At 45.5% G+C, this 26,238-nt stretch overlaps 1 protein-coding gene across 1 annotated transcript in view; it reads left to right on the top strand.

Annotated features, from left to right (window-relative positions):
- The window catches only part of LOC138258619 (phospholipase B1, membrane-associated-like), a 198,627-nt gene that overhangs the window by 16,904 nt on the left and 155,485 nt on the right, over positions 1-26,238 (top strand). The window contains exons 2-6 of the mRNA XM_069205964.1: positions 6,628-6,698; positions 12,521-12,611; positions 13,683-13,741; positions 16,123-16,190; positions 16,854-16,897. Of these exons, the coding sequence (XP_069062065.1) occupies positions 6,628-6,698; positions 12,521-12,611; positions 13,683-13,741; positions 16,123-16,190; positions 16,854-16,897 (333 nt within the window). The remainder of the gene's footprint in view (positions 1-6,627; positions 6,699-12,520; positions 12,612-13,682; positions 13,742-16,122; positions 16,191-16,853; positions 16,898-26,238) is intronic.

Genomic DNA, 26,238 nt, shown 5'->3' with positions numbered 1-26,238 from the left:
TGCATGCAGTCTGTATAACCTACTGGTTGCAAGTTCCATTCTCACTAAAATAAGTGAAGGTTAATGCGACTGCAATAAATAACTAACTGTATCTTGGAGGCAACAAGGTCCAATTGTAGTAGGATTACTAAGAGGCTTACATGCTACAGAGATCCATGTGCACACCAGACGCGGCTCTTCTGCAATGGCAGAGGAGTGTCACCCCAGTGGCTCAGAGCCAGCAGCTGAAAAATAAAATGATATTTTATTATTGTTTTATTTTTCATCTGCTGGCTGAGAATGTGCACGGAGGGTTGTGGCTGAGCCATGGGAGGGGGGGAGGAAGAGTGGAGTAGAGTGCACTTAGGCCGACCAAACAGACATGTGCACTTAGGTTTCACCAACCAAGCTATATTTGACAGCTGGGTTGGAGAAACAGCACAGACTCCCTGTGCCTGAGTGAGCAGTAAACTAGCCCGCTCAGGCCAATCCCCACGCTGTTCTCATGCTTGATAATAGCATGAGAGCAGCGCGGGGATTGCACAGGGAGTCTCTGAAGCTGCTGGGACTAGGAAGAGGAGCGCGAGGCGGCCAGCAGCACCAGGTAACTTTTTTTTATTATTACCCCCACGTGCCCTGCACACGCAGCCCCCATGAACTTCCCTTGAACCCGTCCATCTGCCCCCACTACTTTTAAAGTGTGTCGTCCGCCGTTGGTGTGCACCAAATATTATTATATGAGGGCCTCATGTACAAAAAGTTTTTGCAATTACAAAACCTTTGATTAGGCAACTGCCTATTCCTACAAAATGTTTGTAAAACTTTTCGTCCTCTTTTTTAAACATACTCTGTTTTCCTTATAGGATAATGGGCTGCATAAAAAAAGATTGCTTTATTTAAAAGCAATTACAGACATGGTGGTCTGCTGACCCCGGGAGGCAGCCGTGGCTGTGATTCTAGCCAATCATAGCAAGTCACAGTTTCCAACCTACCGCATTAAAATTTATGAAGTAGGTCAAATTGCAACCCACTACCATTTGGTGTTTTGTGTATTGACTTATTAATACATAGGTTGGTTCACAAAATACAAGCGTATTTGGTTAATGTTGTTGTGTAAACTGCAATTGCTCTTACCAGCTGCATTTTTAATTAAAAGGACCCTTTATCCCTGTGGGACCTTCAACCTTCTAAGTTTTACGAAATTAGTTCCTTGCTCAGTTCTCCAGGCCCTACATAATACTGCAGCAAATGAGCAGTCCTTTTAACAAGTATTACCTGCCTATGAAAATATGTATTTCTGGCTCACCTAATGAATAGCTTTATACACAGTTATTCTGTAGAATCTGCCTATCACAAATGTAATGCTGTAAGGCAGAGTCTGCATGCATTACAGGTGCCATGTGATTGTGACATCATGATCTGCACACAGTATGCTGGCTCATATGGCAGGGTTATCATCACAGGTAAGCAAAATAGACAAAGTGGACCACCACTTAGGTTTCTTGACCGTATGGGTCTTTAAAACAATCCCACATTGGATAAAGATGAAGACGTACACTCTCTGCACTGCATTTTTGGGTCAAACTGGGCAGTGCATGGGTCTCCAGGTCAGTGAGTACTCCACAGCATTAATCCTCAAGCAGCGCATCAATAGGTGCACCGTGGTTCCTCAAGCAGGCAAGCAGGCATTCTACATGAATGGCAGTTTGTTTCCTTTTTTCTTTCTTTTGCTTTTTTCCACCAAGTCTCAGCTATGCAACTTTTTTCTATAATCCATGGAGTCTTGCTGGACTTGTGTCAATGACAGTTGATCTTTTAGACCCTAGTACAATCCTTTTATTTGACTTTTAGCACATGAAGGTGAACATGTACTCCTGGCTCAGAGGGAAAGCTAATACTCTCAGTTACTGGCTCCTACTCAAATTGTAATTTTTTCCTCAATAACAAATATCCCACAATGTTCTCAGTGTCCTAGTCCCAGGATGATGGAAGACATCCTGGAACATTAAAATGGCTACCAGATTCAACAAAGAAACACCTTCAGCTAATCAGGAACTTATTGCTCAGTATTATTTCTCTTTTGTGTGGCCACCAAGTGTGATATTTAGTACATTTCCGTTGTTCAGGCATTGAAATTCCCCTGTCTTTCTCCACAGTCTTTCATTTGGTAATGGTTCATTCCAGGCTACACACTTGGCTACTCAAACTACTCTGAACCAAAGTGTTGAGCACTTCGAATCTCTCTTCTTCTCATTGATGATTTAGTCGATCAGGGCCAGACACACAGAAAACGGGCTACAATGCCTTGGGAAGAGAGGGAAAGGAGGTTGAGCAGTGCACTGTCATAGAGGTGACCAGTGCAGATGCGTACTGAAGGCTTACCTAAGCTGTCTTTTGTGCAAACCCATGTTCCTTGTGATACACAGTTAGAGATCCTACCCTGGAGCACCTCAACACCTTGCATACTGATCAATCATGTAACACTCATGTATTTCACATTCCAAGAGAAGGGAGTGTAATTCATGACAGAGAACACAAACACCGATTTACCGGGAAATATCTGTATGTACACTCCTCAATCTGAGGCAAAGGTAAAAATGCCTGTATATTTTGACTACTGTTTTTTCATCAGTTTCCACCATCCATTAGTAGTGTCATGGCCTGGGCATGGGAATGGTGATCACTTCTGTTAAAAGGAATAGCACTTTGGGTCTATTCCTTCTCCACCAGAGTCGATTAATCTGCAAGTAAGTATTTCACTAGCAAAGTCAGGTACAGGACCAGCAAGGGGATCTCTGTCTCCTGGAAGGGAAAATTCTGGATTTTTCTAAAACTAATAAAAACAGGTGCAGAGCGGCTAAGTGCAAATGCTCATTAATGGCAGAAAAAAAGCATGTTAAAAACTTCAAAGAGTGTGGAGAAAACAATATCATCAGGCGGGGAGACCAGATTCAAGGAGGCTTTAAGGAAATATCATGTCGCTATTAAAGAGACCCAAGATCTTATCAAGGTTAAAATTGCCGGCACCACAAATAGTCAACATAAACATTTTAAAATGATCACGATGTTTCTACATCTGAAGGCCTCAAGTTGTTCTGATCAGTTGCTGAGCGGGGAACAATCCTGAGTCCATTAACAAGCGCGACTATTAATGACGATTTTATCACTACACAGGGAGATGGTAAACACCCTATAAAAGAAGGGGACCGCCTTTTAGAGATCCACATCTGTGAAAGATGTATCTATCCAACCGCATTGAGTGGAATTTTGACTGGCTAAATCCCCGTGATTCGGTCAGATGTCATTAGATTAAGAAGGTAGGTGCGTATTTAGAAAGGATCAAGGATAAGTATCCTCTTATCCATCATCTGCGAGAATTTATATGAGGAATGATTTATTCAAAGCATATATTTAGAGGGAAGGCAACAGCGAATCTAGAATTGACATAATGACGAGATTCTTTTTATCCATCCTATGTGAGAATTTAGATGAGGAACAGTTGATTCACCGCAGAACCATCACCTGATGTGTGCACTGTGTACAAGTACGTTTCATTGTCAAGAAGAAGGCACAGTGCTCAAAATTGGCAGCATGTGTGAATATAGTGAGGCCAGTAAGTGCCCAGCCATTTCAAGCACTGGGTATGGTCATTTGCAAAACATGTTACTCCCCCTGCCCATCGTCACAAAATGCACACCTGAAGCTCACCTTGCAGTGACAGCTCACATATCATAACAATAATATTACCCTCAAAGGATATTCCGCTCTGTTGAGTTATTTCTGTCAACAGATAATTTGCCTAATAGCCACACTTGCTGGTACATGAACTTCGATCTGTGGCCCATGCCTTGGTGTCCATTAAGCTGATTTACGCCCACCATCCATCCACGTCGTGAACTGAGGAAAACTCTCCAGTTAGAGTAAGAGGACTACTCATGCAATGAGGTGGGTGTCCTGTTTTTTCAAGCACATAATATTCTCAAAAGCTGTTTTTTTAAAACAAAGAGTGAAAACATAGTGCTTGGCATCACTGTGCTGGTGCGGAGGGAAATGAACAGCCTAATTACTTTGCGCAAAATCAAAAGAGGGTTGATTTGATCAAGAGAATACACAGGATGGAGTGAGTTTCCCTTTCACTTAGCATAGTTTTCTCGTAAAATGCTCTGCGCTAATTAGAACACCAGTATATTTTGGAGTGATAGTCCCTCTGTCTACCTATGAACAGCTTTGGGATTGATAATCTGGCAGCAGCCTCTGGCAGAATGCAGAAACAGTAGCTGCCAGCACTACGGCCGATCGGACGTGGCCAAGTATTGATCAGTCGTTAGAACTATCTCCCCACGGATAGAGAAGAAGCTTGTAAAAGCAGAGTTTAATTTCAAAAGAAAAATGTCTTAGATTTTTACTTTTTTTATATCTCTAAATGAAGTAAAAGGAAAGATTAATCTTCAGATGACTATCTTTAATTTCGAATACTACCTTCCTGTGACCCAAAAATGAATATCCAAATGTCTAAACGTGCATGCAAAATTACCATTATCTTCCAAACATAGGTTGTGTTGTGTCATATTGTCGCCCCATACAAAAGTATCAAACAGTATAAAGCGGCATTGAGAACTGCTTTACAAAGCTGTTAAGCAAAAGTTGTGTCTGCAGTGCACAGGGATGCACTAGTCCACCATGCAGAGGTTAGCCTCACCAGTTCCCCAATATTATAGACAATTTATACGTTTTTTAAAATCTTTGGCACCAATAAAACAGGAGATAACTTCATAACCGGATAAACCCTGCAGCCCAGCGGCATAATAGCGTATTTTACCGCTACATGATCCCATGTTTTTGCCTAAATATGTGGAATACTTCATGATGTATGCCATTTCTGTAGTACATTTGCGTAATATGTATGTCCGGGTGCCTATGAGTCAGCAGTGGACTGGTTAGGTGGGTGTTGAGAATGGGAACCTCATAGGAACAGAGTGAGAGCAGGAAAAAGACCCACCGAGACTGGAAGCAGCGGCTAAGAGGAGAGTGAGACACCTTGGATTAGGGGGTCAAACGCATACAAAAACAAGACTGCATCAGAAGGATGACGAGCTCTGACAAAGTGTGGCTGGGTCGGGAAACTGTACAGGGGACCTGGTGGTGAATTAGGGTTGAATGTGGGGTTGTGGGACAAGTGATTTGATGACAATGCAGGAGAAGGAAAGAATTAGACAGGAGAGCGGATGAGGTCAGTAGCAAGGGAGCCAATCATAGAGGTCTGGACAATGGAATGAGCATGGTAGGTGACTGGACAAGAAAAGGGTGTTAGAAAACGATTGCAGTGAGGAGCAGGCTCGTGGGTAATTTGGTAGGGGAGCTACTGCTGGGGAATCAAGACATGAGTGGTTCATTCTCCCATGTGTCAAGGGGAATCATGTAAATCTCCCTCAGGGGCAGGGCCATTCTTACACTCAGACATTTTCCAGGTTGACTGCTCGCCCGGGGGATGCTTTCAAAATGGAATTGCTTTCAATATCCCAAGAATCCCTCAAGGCATTCTAGATCAGTTCTCTTCTCTAAAGAAAGTGAAATAATTTCTCGTAGAAAACAACTATTGAAGTACTGTTGAAGCCCTCATCCTATAGCAGCTGGATGGCGGTAAATCCCTACTCCATGGCCTCATGGACTCCACTTAGACCCCAGCACAATGGCACCCTAAATCCCCAGAGCGCAGCTCGTCCATGACCTGAAGAAATATGATCACATCACCCTTATCCTGGTGGAACTCCATTGGCTTCCCTGGCCAGCCTGCACCATTTTCCAACCCAACCGCATCTTTTACAAAGCCATCTTGACCAACACCCTTGCTTATCTTGCAGACAAGCTCACCGTCTCTCTCTGGCAGTTCTCAAACACTTACAGTCAGGACACACTCAGACTGGAGACTAGGGATAAAAAAGACAAAACTAGTCTGTAGACATTTTCCATCTATGCACCTAGGATGTGGTACAATGTCCATGTACCCACCAAGACCACTCTAAAGCTTCTCAAACTTCAGCAAGTTGAAGAACCACTTCTTTAATGAACTCTACATCAAAATGCAGTAAAAATATATTTCCATTGAGATTATGTTAGAGATGTTTACTGAAATAGAGTATAGATGCCGTCATGGACACTGGCTAAAAAGGTATTACAAGAACCAAATGCCATTTTTTTGGTCATGTCACTCACACCAAATTAAGGAGCCATATAGACATACTCAGAGTGAAACAACAGTTTATCTGCTGTACTCATTACCGTCTGGCTCTGCCATTGGGGAGTAGCTGTTTTCTAAACCAGATGTCCCTTGAGGGGCATTGGCTGCTGTGGTGTGTGGGGACTGCCAGTGGGACTACAAGTCCCAGAAACCATGTGTTGGGATGTCACCTGCTGCTGTGAGGAAAGCCAGCAGACTGCACTCAGTGCTTGCTCTGTTCCATACAATATTCTGCTACTTTTGAGGGCATGCCTACTTAAATTGCAGAGGCCTTGTAATATCTTTACCTGTCCACAAAGTGATGTGCCAAGGCTATGCAAGTGTCTTTACTTTTCAACATGTACCTTATTTGACTTGAACACCTCTCACTCTCCCTCTCTCTCTCTCTCCCTCCCTCCCTCATTTTTCAGGATCAAATGGCGAATGGTGGGAAAACTATATGCAAGGCATCCAAAAGCACATGTCCTTGTACAGATACCAGGTACTGAATGGAAAGTCCGTGACTGAGAGAAATAGAACAATAAAGAGCCAGCATGAGAGACAGTGTGACAGCAAATGTAGCTGGGAGCATGCATCCAGGCACTACAATACGCTTCTCTGAATGTGTGGAAATCAGTGTCTTTATGAAACTGGTGCTAACCTTTCATTTGGGGATGTACATCTATGACACAGAATCGTTTTTGTAATCATTGAATATTGATGGCACAGTTTCATGCCTCATGGACATATCAATTTTTGTGACTTAGTTTCACTGGCTTCTCTGGTCAGATGATCATTAAGATCATAATATATTATCAACACAACCAAGAGGGTTTAAATTGTTCAAAGTTTATCAGGCTAGAGATGCTATTGTTGTCCACTGATAACCAGTGGGGTAATGAAAGCTTTGGGCCTTTCTTGAAAGGATGAGGAAAGGGCCCTAGACCATATCCCAACCAGTCTAGTTCCCCATAGCCTACCTATTCATATAGTATTTTGTGTCTTTTATTCCCCAGAGCTGGGGTAAACTCTTCGTAGGTGCTTTTTGGGTGCTATTTATTGCACTTGATAAATCCAATTCCAGGGATGTTGGACACTATTGGGTGCAATAATTACCAAATTCACTTCTGGGGCAATCATAATCAGAACCTGAGGGCTGTATGTCCATTTCAATTTACACTCTTTCACTTCCTCTATCCCTCCTCTTTGTCCCACCTGTCTCTTTCTACCCTCTCACTCGCCCTCTCTCGATTTCTCCTGTTTTGGTTTCCCATTATGTATCTGTTTTTCAATGGTGCTCTAATAACCTGCATGTGTCTCTATCTGGTTGTCTATTCTCTCTCTGGTATCAATCTCTTTTTCTTCCCTTCTCTCTCCTGTGCTCACATCCAGCTACTTCACTCACCTTTCTCTTTGTAACTTTGCATTCACTCTGTATCTCTCTCCTTCATGCAGCCCCCTCTTGCTCATTTACTTAACTTTTTAGGTTGAGCAGAAGCGTAAGACCTTGTGTATAATTTAGTATACTTATACTTCTTCTGAGCTTAATCTCCCCCCACTGCTTTCAATTGTTTGTTTCAGTGTCCTTTAAAAATCCTTGCTTGCTAGTGGTGGATGCTTCCTCTTTGTCCCTCCTACGGAGCACCAGTCAGCTACTATATCCTTGCGCTCTGTCTGTTCATCTGGTGTTTTGTGGGACTACTTTTTTCTTTGATTCCTGCTGGTGCTGCAGTTCGCAGTGAGTTCACTTAATCGCCCAGTGCCTTCTACAGACTGAGGAAAGCAGCCTCTGGGTCACTGCTTCAAGCTTCCCCCATAAATAGGCTTGTAAACATTGTATTTTTCTTTTCACGATTGCTGAAGGACGTGTTTTCAATTAAGACTCTCTTTATTTTGTTTACACACGCGTCGCCTGTGACCTCTCCCTGCAGCAGGAGTGGGCGGGGCAAGAACTGGGAGTGCTGCGAGAGACAGGAGACATTAACATTATTCATTTGTCTTTGGAAATCCTCTGCTTTCCTGATGCTTCCCCATGGGTCTGTGTGCAGGGAAACAGAAGGTGTGCCATATGTGGTAATAGTATCCGTGATTCAAAACTCAAACAATGTAAACATGTGACAGTGGCTGCTAATGGCTATGTCAATTTGGAATTTCTCTTCAGGGTCCCAAAACGTATAATGAATAATAGCATCAGTAGTAGATCAGTAGATCCATGTTTCGCTTTCTGCTTTTTCATAAGCATCGTCATGATTACGGGCTCAACTTGTACTTGGTGACAAGTGGAGTGTTTACAAGTGGGGGACTGCATGCGATGTGCACATTCTGAGCAAACAGCAGGCGATCTATTTTATGGCAATGCCAGAGCTGGCTCAAGCTCTACTGAAATATAGGCCCCTGGTACAAATATGTGTTTCCCACTTTTTGGTTTTATTTTGATTAGAAAGCTTGAGTGGCAGGAAGGGAACGGTATTACTCTGTCATCTGTCTCTGCTGCCGTCTCCTTCCAGCATTGCACTGCAGCTACTTGGGAATCCAGCTCTGGAGGAGGAAGGGGGCAGGGCAGCTCCCAGTGCTGTCTACAAACATTGACTATTACTAGAGATCGATGTACTTAAAGCACTCTTCTCCTTGTCCAACTATGTGCAGCAGGAATTGACACTCAAAAGTGCTTTAAATGTTGTTACAAATCTGCCTGAGCTGCCCTAATGAACAGTTTAGCCCAGGTTGGGCGGTTGTTGCTTCACTCGGGGGCACATCGGTCTTTTTGTGGGTCTGTGGTACCCAAGAGCAGTGCACTTAGCTGGGGGAGGTGGGGCAGCATCCTTCGTGCTCAGCTACTCATTTGTGCCTTAGGCCTTAGGATTCCGTGTAAATCATTTGCGACGAGCCAGTGATGTGGAATTTACAGCGGAGTAATAAACGCTGGAATGCAGCATCCTAACCACACCTGTGCTATCAGGAGCTACACTGCTCACTACTGAACCTGTCCTCTAAAATATGTGTTTGGACGAAGGTGTTGTTTTATTTGATTTAATAGTATCTGGGATAGCACGCCCGGACCTTATTAAAATAATATTTCCTAACTATAATGACAAATAAAACACACACTAATGAACCAAAGGTTTACACTCATAAATAAAAGCCATCTGTAGACACCAATGAACTAAATCAGTCGAACTGTAATTAAGGTATATTTGGGGAAGGGCAAAAGGAGAGTTAACAGGGGAGTGGGTAGAAGCTGTTCTTCTCTGCGGGGCAGTGAAATCTACACAAGTGGGGCTGCAACAGGTAAAAGAAGCGTTGTCTCTTTCCCATGGACACGGGTGCACATTGGGGCAACAAAGGTAAAAATGCTCAGACCAACTGACCACGTTTAGCTTACCGGTGGGGTGACATTAATATCAAGAGGGGCGTCTCCAACTTTCCCTGTTAAAAGCAGTAGCAAGATGGTGAATGCACGGCCCTTTCGGCAGAGGACAAACTTCCACGGGGAGGAAGAAAGTGTTGGTGTTGTGTGGGATTTGGTTGGAGAGAGAGACTGTCAAAGTGAAATAATGGCATATTAAGGAGAAATTATAGTTAGGGGCTGTTATATCACATTCACATGTTTACCGGGCCGTTGTTCTCTATGTGATAGTTTTTAGCTGGTATTATCTGTGGTAAGGAACTCTCCAGGGTTATCAGCTGAGCATAGCCTGTGCCATCAGTCTAATTTGCTGTGAGCTTTCTAAACCGCGTGACAAGGGAGCAATTGGGCGAGTCGATCTCTGCAATTATCCCTGCTCTACCCTCTGCCAGCACTGGAATCTCACTTTACTACTTTTGGAACACTTATTAGGTCCGGCTTAGAGGCACTCCGCACCCCCCATGTTTAAACAAGCATGTGCAATGCAATAGGGTCTCGCATTTCTCCGAGTTATAGCTATTAGCAGTTGTAAACTCCCAACCAGATTTTTCTTGCCACATTGAATGGAGAAAAACAGCACGATCGCGCTGCTATAGTTCATTCGTAGTTAAACCTATGGGCAAAAGTGCAAATATCTATGTAACCGGCAAAAGTGCAACTAACTATGTAACAGGGTCGATGTTATGCAAAGCGCTCGACTTCTGCCAAGCGAGATCGCGCTGTGAACAAAAGATAAAAAGTAGTCCACACATTTGACGGGAAACAGCGAGCCTTGCATGTTTTCATTACTTGATCGCTGCGCTCGAGGAGGGCTAACCACCGGAAAAGGCATGACGTATGCGTGCCTTCCATTAATGAAAGCATGCAGATTTTAAAAGGGCAAGCCCACAAACCAATGACAGACATTGACATGACATGGATGGGGCTCTGAGCCCTTTTCAAACTCCTAAAGCGTCTCACAAGCGGAACACATGCGCAAGCGCATGCGATGCAGGCTCGACCCTAATAAAATCACAAACAAATATATAGATACATACACAGAGGGACTGTCAGTCAGCCCTCTTCTTCCAGCGGCCTTTTACGTTTTAGTTCACATTTTCACTTCCATCCACCAGAGTACACAGCAAGGGGCAATCAATCAGCCCACTTTTCAATTGACTGTCTTGCACCGTGAAGGACAACATTTTTCCAGGTCACATGTGCACCGTTGTCTGAAAGGAAAGTAGATTTTGCTCCAATGAAATCCTAAGGAGGTGAGTTGTCTTCTCCCGAAACTGACCTTGAAGGTGTGGAGCTTAAATGACAGCATCATTAACTTTATTGTTTTGAAAAGCTGCTGGGGAAATGTGAAAAACAAAAAAACTAATTGTTAAAAGTGGACGCTGTTGATATGTTTGGGTAAACCCTTTTAGTTTATTTCTTTTGTGGTAGCCAGGCAGTAACTCTGATGGTAAGGTGGTGAAAGAGGTATTCTACTGGAATTAGCATGGCAGATTTAAATTAGGATGCTAAATGGCAACATGTTCATCTTTGGCTGCAGATAGAGGATTGTATCACAAATTCTGGTTATAGTTTGTGCCTCTCTGGACTCTTCATTGTGTCCACTCTCCTTGGTTCATCCCTTCTCTCTCGCACCTTTCCCCTTGATTTTCTCACTCAAACAATAAATCAATAAATGGTGCAACTGTGTTTCGTTTAGCAAACCGCCAAACACCTCGCACAGAGCAGGCTTTCTACATGCTGCAGCAACAGCTGCTGTTCTTTATTTTGCTAGATCGTTGCACGGGCACTTGAGGGGCGCTCTCTAGTCCATGTCCCCCCACACGGCGGCGGCTGCAGGGCCCTGCTTTACACTACTGTTGATAACATGCAGTGGTGTTCATATTTGTTTGAGCTTAGCATGTTTGAATGCAAGCAAGCTGCTGAGTGTATAAAACATATTTAATTGCCAGCTGGATATTTAATGTGAATTCCCAGTTAACATTTCCTGCATGTGGCCTGTCTGCATAAAACTCAATACTCTGAATCACCACGCATTGGGCAGTTGAGCAAGTTTCATAGTGACAAGGGCTGTAGATTATCATAGTGCCTTTTTCACTACAAACTTTTCAGTAGTTCTTTGAACAGATGCAGGTCCTGGAATGTTTTTCTTTTCTGCTTGCTCCCTAGGAGGTTGCAAAAGGAAGATGAAGACTTTCAAAGTGAAAGTAATTTTTTGTAGGGTTCACTCACTCACTAGGGTGTATGGAAGATCAGGCCAAAAGAGCGCTCAAATGCTTTCAGCTCAATATGTTGTTATCGATCCTATGGACATGCTCCAAGAAAGGGCTCATAAATGTATAAAAGGTCTGGTGACTGTTGATAAACCATCTCATACTTCTGAAAATAACACTCATGCAAAAAGTGTTGCAATACCCGAGCTCACATAATGAAACCAGATCTTGACAACCCTGATCCTAGTGACATGGAAGTTAAGTTTTTAAAGTTAGTTTCTGTTAAGGAGCAGATCTAGTGCAGTGCTCTACAATAGTGTTGACTTCACCTGGAGTTCATTTCTACCTGGCTTTTCAGGGAAATGTTTGTTTATTCCCATCTCCAAGTTTTGCAGAAAGCAAAATTTTTGGCAATATTTTGGCGTGGTAGCAAAAGCTAAAATTAAGGCATAGAAATCCCCATCTCATATATCCCTTTAAAGCACCCTTAGTTATAGTGACACTTCTAATATGAAAATTTACGCAACTTCCTCATCTGGCCTTGTGATGTTTGGTAGAATAAACTACATAAGGCGGTAGTTAAACATGTAGACAAGATACAGTTATAGGCAGCATAAAATTAATACCTCGCCAGGATAAATGTTTTTTTTTTTATTTTTTATTCAAAGACTCTTAAAAAACAAAATATCTGTTTTACCACTGCAGGAATTTCCTGAAAAAGCTGGAAGCCATGCTAAACTGCATCCACCCTTTGTCTGTCCCGACATGTCTCCCTCTCCAACAGTCCCCACTTCAGGTATGTTCCGTCTTATTGGTGAAGGTAAAGTGGAATAGTTAGTGGCTGGAAGGTTTGACGTTTCATTGCTTGAGTCATTTCCAAAACAATGAGTGTTACCAAAGAAATGTCTTATGTGTCACTTGAGTAGTGTTTGGATCAATGAAGCAGATGAAATTAGTATACCACAAATTTTATGGGCTCCAGGACATCATTAGTTACTAATTTGTAGAAGAGGAGCAAAGGTTTGCTGGAAAGATATGGGTGATTGCTACATTTTGAAGAGCATCTGAAAGCTGTTCAGGTTAAAATGAAATGAATGTGAGCATATCTCAAACAGCTTTATATTTGCTGTTGAATATCCATTCTGACAGAACAGCGCTGTATATTGAAGATGTATTCGCAGAGGCACCTATCCAGTAGAAGAATTCCAATGTTTATTGAGTGGGTAGGAGCGTCCGAAATGTTGCTGACGTTTCTTACATTAAATATTTCTATGTAAGTCAACAATAAATGTGCTAAAAGTATTACCAGGGGAGTGCAAGGTTGCAAAGGTTTGTCCACAGCAAATTTGTGAAGGATTTGTTTCAAATTTACATGGACGTCATACAGTTAGTAAAGGTTCAAAAAAGCAAATTATGGAAGAAAACTAGAAACGCATTTGTTCCAGTGAATTCTGCAAGTGGCTTTCAGCAGAAGGATTCGACTGCAAAAGACTTTTCCCTTGCAAAACTTGTTTCCCTACATACTTGGCCTGTAGGCGAAGTTGACAAACCGACAAACGTCGGGTGGAAGACTCGAACTTAGTTCTACAGGGAGTTAAACCTACATTATAAGTAGCAAATTACCCTCAGGGCCAGCATGTTTCTGGGGTCAGGTTCTGTGAAAGGAAGGCTCAGCACATAAATCCTACAAATATGTACGACATGTAAGAAGATAGGGCCAGGTATACCAAAGGATTTTACCCATTCTGTGTCTATGGGAAAACGCTTTCCTACATATGGCCCATAGTTCCTAACACTGGAGTTTTTAATTTACATTAATTTACAGGTTTTACCTTTAAATCCTCTCATTATTCCATTTATCTTTCAGTTGATAAAGTCAAAGCGGCTGACATCAAGATAGTTGCTGCTCTTGGAGACTCCCTTACCGTAAGTTGTCACCTATCTTTTTTCAAAGTAACTTAAAAGGTGTTTCTTTGAGTGTCTTGTTATATAATTTGCAGCTAAAATGAGTATATCAGTTAAAACGTTTCGGTTTTGAAAGTAGCATACGTCGTGAGCAAAGGAACTTTCTAAACAATGCAGAAATTCACGATCATAATGATTAGCAACATTTCAGAGTTGAAGCTTGGAATGGACAGATCTTAATGTATTCGCAAGTTATTGAAGGTATTGTGTTTTTTTTTTAAATTTTGCAATCATGCAGCTCCGTGGCCATTTTGGGTCTTTATTTATAGGTGTAGAGTAATGGGAAATCTAAAAAACTGGCCATTTCCTCACACCCACCTCTCAGTTTCCCACCATATTTACAGGTTAGACTAACACGCCCATTGGATTGTCATCAGGAAAGCTCCCTTGGCAGGACAACTGCCTCCGTACAAGGCATCAGAGGGCAGATGTCTCCAAATCCGCTTCCACGCAGGTTTTAATGTGTGGTCCTCCCTGTACTAAATGGCAGCCTCAGAAAAATGTCCCACTGCATTAGGTTAATTAGTTTTCTTTTTAAGTCAAACCCCAGCTTTAGGGGTATTTCTTTGGAAAACTATGCCAGCATGTCCACCAGTGCTTTGGCAGAAATATCCCTCAATATTTTTCCTCCCAATCATCTATTTTAATGGAGACCTGAGATGCGTGGGGGGAAAAATCAGTGGTCAAGGTGAGGCTGTCGTGTGGCAGCAACTGGTCCTCAATATTCTAAATGAAGCACTTATTCAAAAAGATTGATTGGGGCCATGTCAAATATACATGCTGCACCTTAAAATCACTGCAGTCAGAGGGGTCACAAGTGAGGGTCTCTTTCGGGTAACAGCTAGCTACAGTTTGCAGACTTGTTATGTAGATCCCTTGTAAAGTAGAGTGCTTAATTTGTAAACGAATGAGCGCCAGGGACAAAAAATGTGTTCAGAAACGTGTGGCTGGTGCTGCCGACCCGCAGGTGTGCCAAATATCAAAAATGCTTTGTCTTCAGTTTATCTACCTTACACCTCTTTCATCCATCACAAGACACTCTCCGACCCTTTATCACTCTCTTGCACCCTTTTTCATCCCTGCTTTCTCCCTTTGCCAATATTTTTTCTGTCTTTCTCTTCCCCCTTCTTTCCCACGTTTCTGTTCTCTTTGTGAAGCTCTGATGAGGAGAAAATAAATATCAGGCCCCAAAAATGAGTGCCATTGGGCCCTACCTGTAACCACCGGCTCAAATTAAGGACTGAGAGATGCATTGCATCAAGTGGTGTGTAGGGTGAAAACATTGATATTTTCATAGAATTGTAACTAATACAGGGTCATCTAGGGTAAACAATTATGATAGTAAAAAATGGAATGATCAGCATAAATTAGCTTTGATGTAGCTTCATTCTGGTATGTAATAATTATTTTCTAAATATGTTTCTCTTGTCTTGTACATGTTTTGTTTCAAGTAGGCAGTAATAGCTGATTTACGGTGGGCTGACATTTCAGTGTATATTCCTTGTTTCTGTTGTGTTTGGAAGGTGGCTCCTGACTGTATAACAGTTGAACTGTATTTGTTTATTTATTGTGTTTAGTACAGCACTTGGTGATAAGTCTCAGTAACACTTATGGTTAGAAGGTACAACTAGATATGTGAAACGAGAGGTTAGCAACCAGTTGTGTGAGTTGAATGACAAAGTACATCAGCAAGTACATTCTGGCTGCTTCTTTCTGGAGATGTTTCATCCAAGCAATGAATATCTTGGGTAGACCAGAGCAGATCTTGTACATTACTCAATGGATGCCAGGACAAGGGTGTTCTTGAGCTCAATTATGCAGTCATTTTAAAGAAGTGGGATTTCTTTCATAGAGGGGAGAGCTGCTCAGATACACCCTTTGCCTCACAACCCCTTCAGATGTATTGTATGTCCAATGACATCATAAGCTGTGCACAAGTCAAAGAGGAACTCTTCTTTCATGTACGGAAGTGCTGGTTAGATGCCTCTCCCCAGTCAGTCTCTATTAGTAGTCAAAGAAAACGTGGCTTAGTGCCACATACTCATAAAGCTGTATTATCTCTACCTTTCCTTGACTTTGCTCAGGAAAGGATTTTGGAAACAGGCCAGAAGAGGGCTGGAACAATCAGGTCTGCAGTTATTTTTCTTGGATCAGGTTGATCATATCTTATGGAGGGCTAAAAGCTATTCCCGTAAGGAGGTCTGTGGCCATCAAGCCAGTTGTGTCCATCGTAAAAGGGGGGGGCAAGAGTTATTTCAGGCATTGGCAGTGACGTTGGTGACTTGTAATTTGTGCTCTGATAGAGACTATGGTGCTTCTCAACTTAAGAGATTTATTTCCAGACAGCAGTTGGTGCAAACGCTTCGACCGTCCTAGAAGTGCCCTATGAATATCGTCACCTATCCTGGAGGTAAGATGATGATGCTGATGATGTTGGTAATACTACAGGTTCATAAGCAGGACCACCAAACAGATATTCCGAAAATATAGGCCACCTAGCATTGACTGCATATCTGAAGTAATTTTTGTTCTTGTCAAATTTATTGGTAACTTTTCATTCATTTAAAAAAAAAAAAAAAAAATGTATATTAAGGCATCACATTGCAACCACATTACAGTACTTGAAAACTCAATTAAATTAGGTGTTGAACATGAAATAATGTTTTGAGTAAAACAAAGGAAACGTTACAAAACGTTACATGCCCTGTAACTTTCAATAATACTGAAAACACACATCATCAAAAAAATATTTATATTATCACATAAAGTATAAATGTTCCCTAGAACATTCTTGCCAGATACCGTCTAGCATGAGAGGTTATGTAGAGGGGGGTGGGATGCTTAGCATCGCAAAAACAGAAGAGCAGCCTCCATTCTAGAAAAGACTAGCACTAATCTGAACAACACACTGCCATTTTTTTTATAGAAGGGATTCAGGATGTAATCACAAATAGGCATTGCAGCAGGAAATAACAAGCAAAGAATCAAGTTTCATTCAATAATGTACACAGAGCTACTCTACGTCTTAGTATGAAAGTGTAATAATAGCATTGTTTTAATTTCTTTTCACCAGTATTGGAGGTTATGGGAAATTTACCGACGTGATCACCCTCCCTAGTAAGTATGTTTAAAAAAATAAAATACAATACTGTTAACGTTTTCCAATGACGCATGTCTGCTGTACCAGGAAGCTGTCCTCCCTAACCACTTAGCAACCTCTAGTAACGCTTCGGGTTGCCATTCTACTTTTCTCACTGGTATACATGAGCTCATTCTAAGTTCTGCAGTTACAGCAATTAACCACGTGCAACTTAAAACAAAACATGCATCAATCAATGCATGTTTTTCGTATTCCAAGGCAGTGGCGGCTGGTGACATTTCAAAGTGGTGGGGTGTAAAAGTTCGGGATGAGTGACGTGTCACGAGTGAGCCCAATTATGTTAAGGGAGGGGGTCGGGGGGAATCTCCCTCAATATATTTTTTGAAAAAACAGTGGGCAAATGGTGCATTTTAAAGAAAATTCGAGAAAGCAAGAAGGTCATTAAGGCAATTGTGAAAGTGTAGTTATGACATCAATAAAGAGATTTCTTATGATTATGATGTAGGTACCTGCTTATTCACTATAACCACAGACGTTCATATCAGACTTTCAGATAACAATGCTGAGCACTACACAGATTTCCTTATTTATTGATATACCTTCATACAAGCATTGCATCTACCTTTACAAGTAATATACCTGTATATTCAACACGGGATTCCATTGAAAAGGTAGGATAGGATCCCTAGTTTTAGTGTTGGCAAATCAATGGTCGGCATTGGCAGAAGTGTCACCAAAATGAGAGGATTTTGTAATGTGATGAAGTGTGCAACAACCTTGCTGTGTTGGGAGTGTGAAAACTAAGGCTGTAGGATGTAAACACATTGTTAACCTAATAAAATGTAAATACCTGCAAATAAACTGTAGAAATATTTGAAAATAAAACATAGCAGCAGTTATGAAAGAACAAATGAAGCACTTTTTGGTAATTCTGCAGTGTGAATCAAGCCCAGTTTCCACACGTTTCCTTGTCTGCTTTATAGTTTTATCGGTAGAACTTATATTTTTAAAAGTGTGCCCCAAATCCACTGCCAGCTACATACTACACTTTTACCACTTTCAGGCTAAACGGGTGTAGGCTGTTGCAAATTGGTGTTTCTATTTTTCACAATCTCTATGGTTTTAGTCAGTCACACAAAATTGAGGCCAGCACCCCCACTCTGAAAATTGTTCTATCACCACTGCAGCCTTTAATCATGGCAGACTACATTCTGGAAGCGCCCCTCAGGGTGCTGAATGTAAGTGACACTTAAAGCAACCTCACCTCGGGCACAGAATGGAAGCTGGTCGTACAATGTTCATTGTTGTAACCACTGAGCACAGGAATAAGCAGCAGTTTACAGTGGCATCGTAAGTTACTGCAATATATAAAGCCTAAGTCTTTAGATATTGCTGGAACTATTATTTAACACGTGAACACACAATTTTAAGGCAACAACAAAAATGTCAAGTTAACTCCGGTGATTAATGTTCTTCCTGGAAAGAGATTGGAGTTTTGTCTTGTGGAAGTTTTGACTCATCGTGAGGTAGGGCAGAGGGTTATGTGCCTGCTGCAAAGAACATGTACCATGCAGATCACAAGGTGCATGTAATGTAAATAGGTCAGTGGGTTACTGCTTTTGTCAGAGGGATTCTTTTGTCATTTGCATTTTATAAGTTAGAATCCTAATAACTGTCATCAAAGAGCTGCATGCAAACTGCAAGCATAGATTAGAGCATTATGATTTCTCCCCATTCTTTCATTATCCTAATGTTGCAAAAAGGGTTAATTTGGGTAGACAATTATTAATATTAAATGGAGCCCCACCCAACCACGGTATTACATTTTAAATGCTTAGTTTGTGTTTTTCCAGTCAAAGCACTCAAACTATACCCCCTACTAGTATGGATGTGACACTTTGCAGTCCTCTGTCTAATGTGTGTGATGCCAAGTGCTCTGACACTCTACTGGCATGAGTGGCGCTATAAAACAGAATATATATTCATGTGAGAGGGAGTGTTATGGAGACTTGGGGGCACTGTTACATGGCGGCAGTGAGGGAATCCGTGGTTAAAGTGGTCACTGAGGGGTCAAGGTGCCAACAATCATTATTGCATGAGTCCAAGCACCACCAGCGCTAAAGCAAGCAGGCCCTAAACACAGACAGGTGACACTCCATGGTGGTGCCCTGGGACTGCTCTACACTAGACGGTCCAAGAGGGCTTCACAGTCTTGAATCTTCCCTTTGGAATTGTTCTGAAAATTACCTTGTCCACCACTTAGCCACCAAGGAAGATTACTTGTTACAATCTCTCGTTTGGATAATGCCTGCCTAACTTCAGCCCTTGTGCATGCGCGCTGGGTGTCTAACAATCCTGAAAAACACAGTTTTCAGGCAACAATGAAATATCAAGATAACTCCAGTGATTAATGTTCTTCCAGGAGGGGGATGGAATTTTGTCTAGTGGAAGTTGTGACTCATCCTGAGGTAGTGCAGAGGGTTATATGCCTGCTGGAAAGAACGTGTACCATGCAGAACACAAAGTGTAAATATGTCAAGAGACAAAGCTTTACTGATTTTGTCAGAGAGATCGTTCTGTTATTTGCAGTTTATAAATTAGAATCGTAATATAGGATCTTCCTTGTGCACTTCATAATCTCCACTTTGGAATTCGTTATGATTACCTCGTTCCAGGGGTTTAGGAGACAATAAATTTCTGGGGGGGACAGGGACAGCCTTGGGGGACTTTCAATCAACCCTATACAAATCGCTCGTTGTTTACGAACTGCAGGCTCAGATAAATATACACAATCATATATATATATATATATATATATATATATATATATATATATATATATATATATATATTGGAAGTGAAATAGGGAGAAAGGAAGGCATGTTTTCACAGTCTGAAAGTATCTTTTATTGTTATTTACATTCACAAAGTAATTAGCTCAAATGTGAAAATAACATGTTGATTAACCTTGCATCTTCATGCACCAAGCAAATAAAGGTAGGAGGGTAAAAAGGAAGAACATACTCTTTGCTCCCCACACCCATCATGCCAATTGGAACCGCACTGGAGAGATCAAAAGCGATTACTTACAACAGTTGTAAACTGTGCTCGGAAACCATAGTTCTAATAACACTTCTGCTCCTTTGTGTGATCTTGGGAAACTCAGCTCCACATCAATCATAACTAGGAGCTTTCAACTGAAGAAGCTCTTGGAGTTACAGGCTATATAAACATGGATTCTCTAATCTCTGTATAAACTACAGTCACTAATTTATTTAGAAACAGCTGTTTGTGATGCACCAAGTCACTGCATGTAAAGAAAAGACATTCACTGATTATAAAGAAAAGACATCAGAAAATGACTATGATAGGGTTATTACAGTCGAATTATGACATTACATTGTCTTCTGCCAGAGCTAGCTGCCAAGGTAAAAAGCAGATCAGGTCACAGAGCATAATTAATGCAGCTGTTTAAAGCAAAAAAATTGAATGTTGCTTTTCTTTCTTCTGCTATACTTTAATAGCTTGGAATAACAGAAGCTATGCACTAGGGTTTTAAGTGGTTTGTGGGAAAGTTGGTGGTGTGACCATGTATTATATGGGGTAAAATACCCCCTGTGTACATAAGGATATTGCAAGTCACCTTAAAGTTCATACCTTATAAACAAGCATTGGCATAGCCAATAGATCTCGCCTATGCAAGTTATATTGCCTTTGCCAATGTGTTTTAGCCATGCTGTACACTAGTAAGACTACTATTCAGCATGGCTGAAAGTTAATGGCATAAAGGAAAATGATGTGTCACCGACTGGTGTGGCGTAGTATCATGGAGTAAGTAGAGTGTCCTAGAATGGAGCAGTAAACTAACTTTAAAGGAACAGGGGTCCCTTGAATAAAATGCAACACCACTCCCATAAACAATGATATTAAAGTAGTATGCAAATTTAATGTTTTATGCATTTATTCAATCAAAATATAAAAGATCAAATGTAGTGGGAAAACATCAACAGGGAAAATCGAGAAAGACTGGTATTCGGGCATTACACAAGTTATCTGGATGACCCAATGTCACCAATTACAAGAAAAATTTAAAAAGTAACCTATATAGTACAGTGGTTTGGAGGAGGCTGGCCTGGTTTGTAGTGGGTACCTATGGTACTTACACCTTATACCATGTCCATTTATCCCTTATTAGTGACATGTAGGCAGTGTCTAGACGCCAGGCTCTCTAGGGGTAGCTATAGCCAAGGTTTATCTAGGAGACATGCAAAGCTCATGCAATACCACTGTAGTCACACAGTACTCACACACATGAAAGAAAATACTAAGGGGGTGATTCTAACCCTGGCGGTCGGTGATAAAGCGGCGGCCAACCCGCCAACAGGCCGGCGGTCCAAAAAATGGAATTCTGACCCTGGCGGGAACCGCCAACACAGCCCGCCACATTAACACTCCGACCGCCACCGCGGTACAGACAAACAGCGCGGCGGTCACCGCCAACAGGCAGGCGGCAGACAATGTACCGCCCACAGTATCACAACTCACCAATCCGCCACCTTTTCCGGGGCGGGAGCCCCGCCGATAAAAACACGGCAGAAACAGACTACGGACGGGAAAACGCTCACCAAAACACACTCCACGAGTACGGAGGACAGCATGGAACCCGAATTAAACATCCTACCTGCACTCGTCTACCTGCTCATCTACCACAAGTACGAACTCCGGCGCAGACGACAATGGTGAGTACTGCACCTACGACACACGGGAGGGGGGAGGAGGAAAGGTTACGGGCACACACATATGCGACCCCCACCCCCCCAAACTATGTACACACCAATGCAGAGCAACAATGCACAGTGACACCACCCAAACCCCCCTGAAAAATGCAAAGACATAATTAAATTGTGAACCAAATTTTTATATAAAAAATAGACTCTGAGACGTATCGGCAACTATGCAAAATATCCATAACAAAATAATACTATACACACTGCCATGGCGAACCGAGGCAATTAGTCCGCTACATCCAAGTCAAATGGAACAGTCCGTGGGCTACAGTGTAGCGACACAAGGGCAAAGCCCACACAGGAGACCTGAGTCCTTTGGAGAGAACACTGCAGGGGCATCTGATGAAAATACTACAGGCACCTCAGGGGGAAGGGAAGGGGGGGGCACCACAGCCACATGAGTCCACGACGCAAGATCCACGAAGGGGCCACCATGCCCACTGTGCCATCCTGGGGAGTGCAAAGCCACAGTCTCTCAAGTCTCTACAGTGGGTGGGTTGCCCACTGTACCATCCTGGGGAGTGCAAAGCCACAGTCTCTCAAGTATCTACAGTGGCTGGCTTGCCCACTGTACCATCCTGGGGAGTGCAAAGCCACAGTCTCTCAAGTCTCTACAGTGGGTGGCTTGCCCACTGTACCATCCTGGGGAGTGCAAAGCCACAGTCTCTCAAGTCTCTACAGTGGGTGGCTTGCCCACTGTACCATCCTGGGGAGTGCAAAGCCACAGTCTCTCAAGTCTCTACAGTGGGTGGCTTGCCCACTCTGCCATCCTGGGGAGTGCAAAGCCACAGTCTCTCAAGTCTCTACAGTGGGTGGGTTGCCCACTCTGCCATCCTGGGGAGTGCAAAGCCACAGTCTCTCAAGTCTCTACAGTGGGTGGGTTGCCTACTCTGCCATCCTGGGGAGTGCAAAGCCACAGTCTCTCAAGTCTCTACAGTGGGTGGGTTGCCCACTCTGCCATCCTGGGGAGTGCAAAGCCACAGTCTCTCAAGTGGATAACAGTCTCCACTGGTCAAGGAGGAGGCATGGTGGGCACAGTGAACCATAAACAGTGCTTGAGATGAAGGGGCCCAGCGGAGCGGTGCTTAAGACGGCGGGGCCCAGCGGAGCGGTGCTTGAGATGAAGGGGCCCAGCGGAGCGGTGCTTGAGACGGCGGGGCCCAGCGGAGCGGTGCTTGAGACGGCGGGGCCCAGCGGAGCGGTGCTTGAGATGAAGGGGCCCAGCGGAGCGGTGCTTGAGACGGCGGGGCCCAGCGGAGCGGTGCTTGAGATGAAGGGGCCCAGCGGAGCGGTGCTTGAGACAGCGGGGCCCAGCGGAGCGGTGCTTGAGACGGCGGGGCCCAGCGGAGCGGTGCTTGAGACGGCGGGGCCCAGCGGAGCGGTGCTTGAGATGAAGGGGCCCAGCGGAGCGGTGCTTGAGACGGCGGGGCCCAGCGGAGCGGTGCTTGAGATGAAGGGGGGCCCAGCGGAGCGGTGCTTGAGATGAAGGGGCCCAGCGGAGCGGTGCTTGAGATGAAGGGGCCCAGCGGAGCGGTGCTCTTCTGCACGGCGGGCCCTGTTCAGCGGTGCTCTTCTGCACGGCAGGCCCCTGTTCAGCGGTGCCTATCTTCACGGCGGGCCCTGTTCAGCGGTGCTCTTCTGCACGGCGGGCCATGTTCAGCGGTGCTCTTCTGCACGGCGGGCCCCTGTTCAGCGGTGCCTATCTTCACGGCGGGCCCTGTTCAGCGGTGCTCTTCTGCACGGCGGGCCCTGTTCAGCGGTGCTCTTCTCCACGGCGGGCCCCTGTTCAGCGGTGCTCTTCTGCACGGCGGGCCCTGTTCAGCGGTGCCTATCTTCTGCACGGCGGGCCCCTGTTCAGCGGTGCTCTTCTGCACGGCGGGCCATGTTCAGCGGTGCTCTTCTCCACGGCGGGACCCTGTTCAGCGGTGCTCTTCTGCACGGCGGGCCCTGTTCAGCGGTGTTCTTCTCCACGGCGGGCCCCTGTTCAGCGGTGCTCTTCTGCATGGCGGGCCCCTGTTCAGCGGTGCCTATCTTCACGGCGGGCCCGGTTCAGCGGTGCCTATCTTCACGGCGGGCCCTGTTCAGCGGTGCTCTTCTCCACGGCGGGCCCCTGTTCAGCGGTGCTCTTCTCCACGGCGGGCCCCTGTTCAGCGGTGCTCTTCTGCACGGCGGGCCCTGTTCAGCGGTGCCTATCTTCACGGCGGGCCCCTGTTCAGCAGTGCTCTTCTGCACGGCGGGCCCTGTTCAGCGGTGCTCTTCTCCACGGCGGGCCCCTGTTCAGCGGTGCTCTTCTGCACGGCGGGCCCCTGTTCAGCGGTGCCTATCTTCACGGCGGGCCCTGTTCAGCGGTGCTCTTCTCCACGGCGGGCCCCTGTTCAGCGGTGCTCTTCTGCACGGCGGGCCCTGTTCAGCGGTGCTCTTCTCCACGGCGGGCCCCTGTTCAGTGGTGCTCTTCTGCACGGCGGGCCCTGTTCAGCGGTGCCTATCTTCACGGCGGGCCCCTGTTCAGCGGTGCTCTTCTGCACGGCGGGCCCTGTTCAGCGGTGCTCTTCTCCACGGCGGGCCCCTGTTCAGCGGTGCTCTTCTGCACGGCGGGCCCCTGTTCAGCGGTGCCTATCTTCACGGCGGGCCCGGTTCAGCAGTGCCTATCTTTACGGCGGGCCCTGTTCAGCGGTGCTCTTCTGCACGGCAGGCCCCTGTTCAGCGGTGCTCTTCTGCACGGCGGGCCCTGTTCAGCTGTGCTCTTCTGCACGGCGGGCCCCTGTTCAGTGGTGCATATCTTCACGGCGGGCCCTGTTCAGCGGTGCTCTTCTCCACGGCGGGCCCCTGTTCAGCGGTGCTCTTCTGCACGGCGGGCCCTGTTCAGCGGTGCTCTTCTGCACGGCGGGCCCCTGTTCAGTGGTGCCTATCTTCACGGCGGGCCCTGTTCAGCGGTGCTCTTCTCCACGGCGGGCCCTGTTCAGCGGTGCTCTTCTGCACGGCGGACCCCTGTTCAGAGTGCTCTTCTGCACGGCGGGCCCCTGTTCAGCGGTGCCTATCTTCACGGCGGGCCCTGTTCAGCGGTGCTCTTCTCCACGGCGGGCCCTGTTCAGCGGTGCTCTTCTGCACGGCGGGCCCCTGTTCAGCGGTGCTCTTCTGCACGGCGGGCCCCTGTTCAGCGGTGCCTATCTTCGCGGTGGGCCCTGTTCAGCGGTGCTCTTCTCACGGCGGGCCCTGTTCAGCGGTGCTCTTCTGCACGGCGGGCCCCTGTTCAGCGGTGCTCTTCTGCACGGCGGGCCCCTGTTCAGCGGTGCCTATCTTCACGGCGGGCCCTGTTCAGCGGTGCCTATCTTCACGGCGGGCCCTGTTCAGCGGTGCTCTTCTGCACGGCGGGCCCTGTTCAGCGGTGCTCTTCTCCACGGCGGGCCCTGTTCAGCGGTGCTCTTCTCCACGGCGGGCCCTGTTCAGCGGTGCACATCCAGTAGGTTCAAGGGAGCCAGACCTGGCCTGGACTCCGTGCTCAGATGCCCTCCGGCCGTGATGTTCCTGGGCCCTTCGGTGACGGGGTCCTGGGCCCTTTGGTGTCCTCCTTTCCAGCTGGGATGTGGCATGTGGGGCCCACCTGCTCCGCGCTCCTGCTGGCTTGCGTCTCCGCCCTGCTGCCCTTACGCTCCTTATATGGGGCTCTCGGGCCCTTGCCTCCCCTAGACGTTGTGGCTGGTGAAGTGGGCGAACTCTGCTCCTTGGGGGCAGCCGTGTCAGTCTTCGCACGGCGGCCCTTGTGTTTCCTGGTCCTCTTGCCGGGGGGGGGGCTGGATGTGTCCTTGCTGCTGATGGAGGTGTCACTGCTGGCAAAGGGTGGGCTCCAGAACCCATGCACAACAGTGACACCCGAAGTTGGGCTGGTGGTGGCTGTGGTGCTCTTGGGACTCTTTGCAGATGGAGGGGGTAGGTCATCGGAGCGGAAGAGGTCAAGATTAGCCAGGAAAAGTTTTTTAGGGCCAAGGTAAAAGGTAGGAGAAGTGGAGATGGAAGTGGAAGAAGAGGATGTGGTTGTAGGAGAGTCAGGTGTGCTGTCATTGGGTGAAGGTGCAGGTGCTGTAGGCTGTTGTGAGGTGGATGTCTGTTGGGTGGGTGTCTGCCTGCGTTTGTGTGTCTTGGAAGGGGTGGTGACAGACACAGTGGGAGAGGGAGAGGAAATGGCAGTGGGGGTGGTGACTGCACGCGTGCGGACTGTACAGGAGGGTGTGGTGGTGATGGAAGCACTGGCTGATGTTGGTGTGCATGCAGGTGTGAGTGGAGACGTCACAGGGAGGGAGGAGGGAGACGAGGAGGAGGGGGACACAGGAGTGGTAGTGACTGTTGGGATGTCTGCATCTGTGTGTTGCTTGGGTGAGTGTTTGTGGGATCTGTGGTGCTTGTGTCTGGATGAGCTGCCCTTGGGTGTTGAGGTGTGTGCAGGCTGGTCAGATGGTGTGGACGGGATAGGCTGAGGAACAGGAGACAGAGACAGGGTGGAGGCAGTCAGAAGAGGGAGGCTGGAAACAGGGACAATGGCTGCCGTCAGTGCTGAGGCCAGAGCATTGAACGAT

The sequence above is a fragment of the Pleurodeles waltl genome, chromosome 9 (genome assembly GCF_031143425.1).
Source record: "Pleurodeles waltl isolate 20211129_DDA chromosome 9, aPleWal1.hap1.20221129, whole genome shotgun sequence".
NCBI lineage: Eukaryota > Metazoa > Chordata > Amphibia > Caudata > Salamandridae > Pleurodeles > Pleurodeles waltl.
Note: the sequence above shows the minus strand (reverse complement) of the source record. Positions and strands in the feature narration are given on the sequence as shown.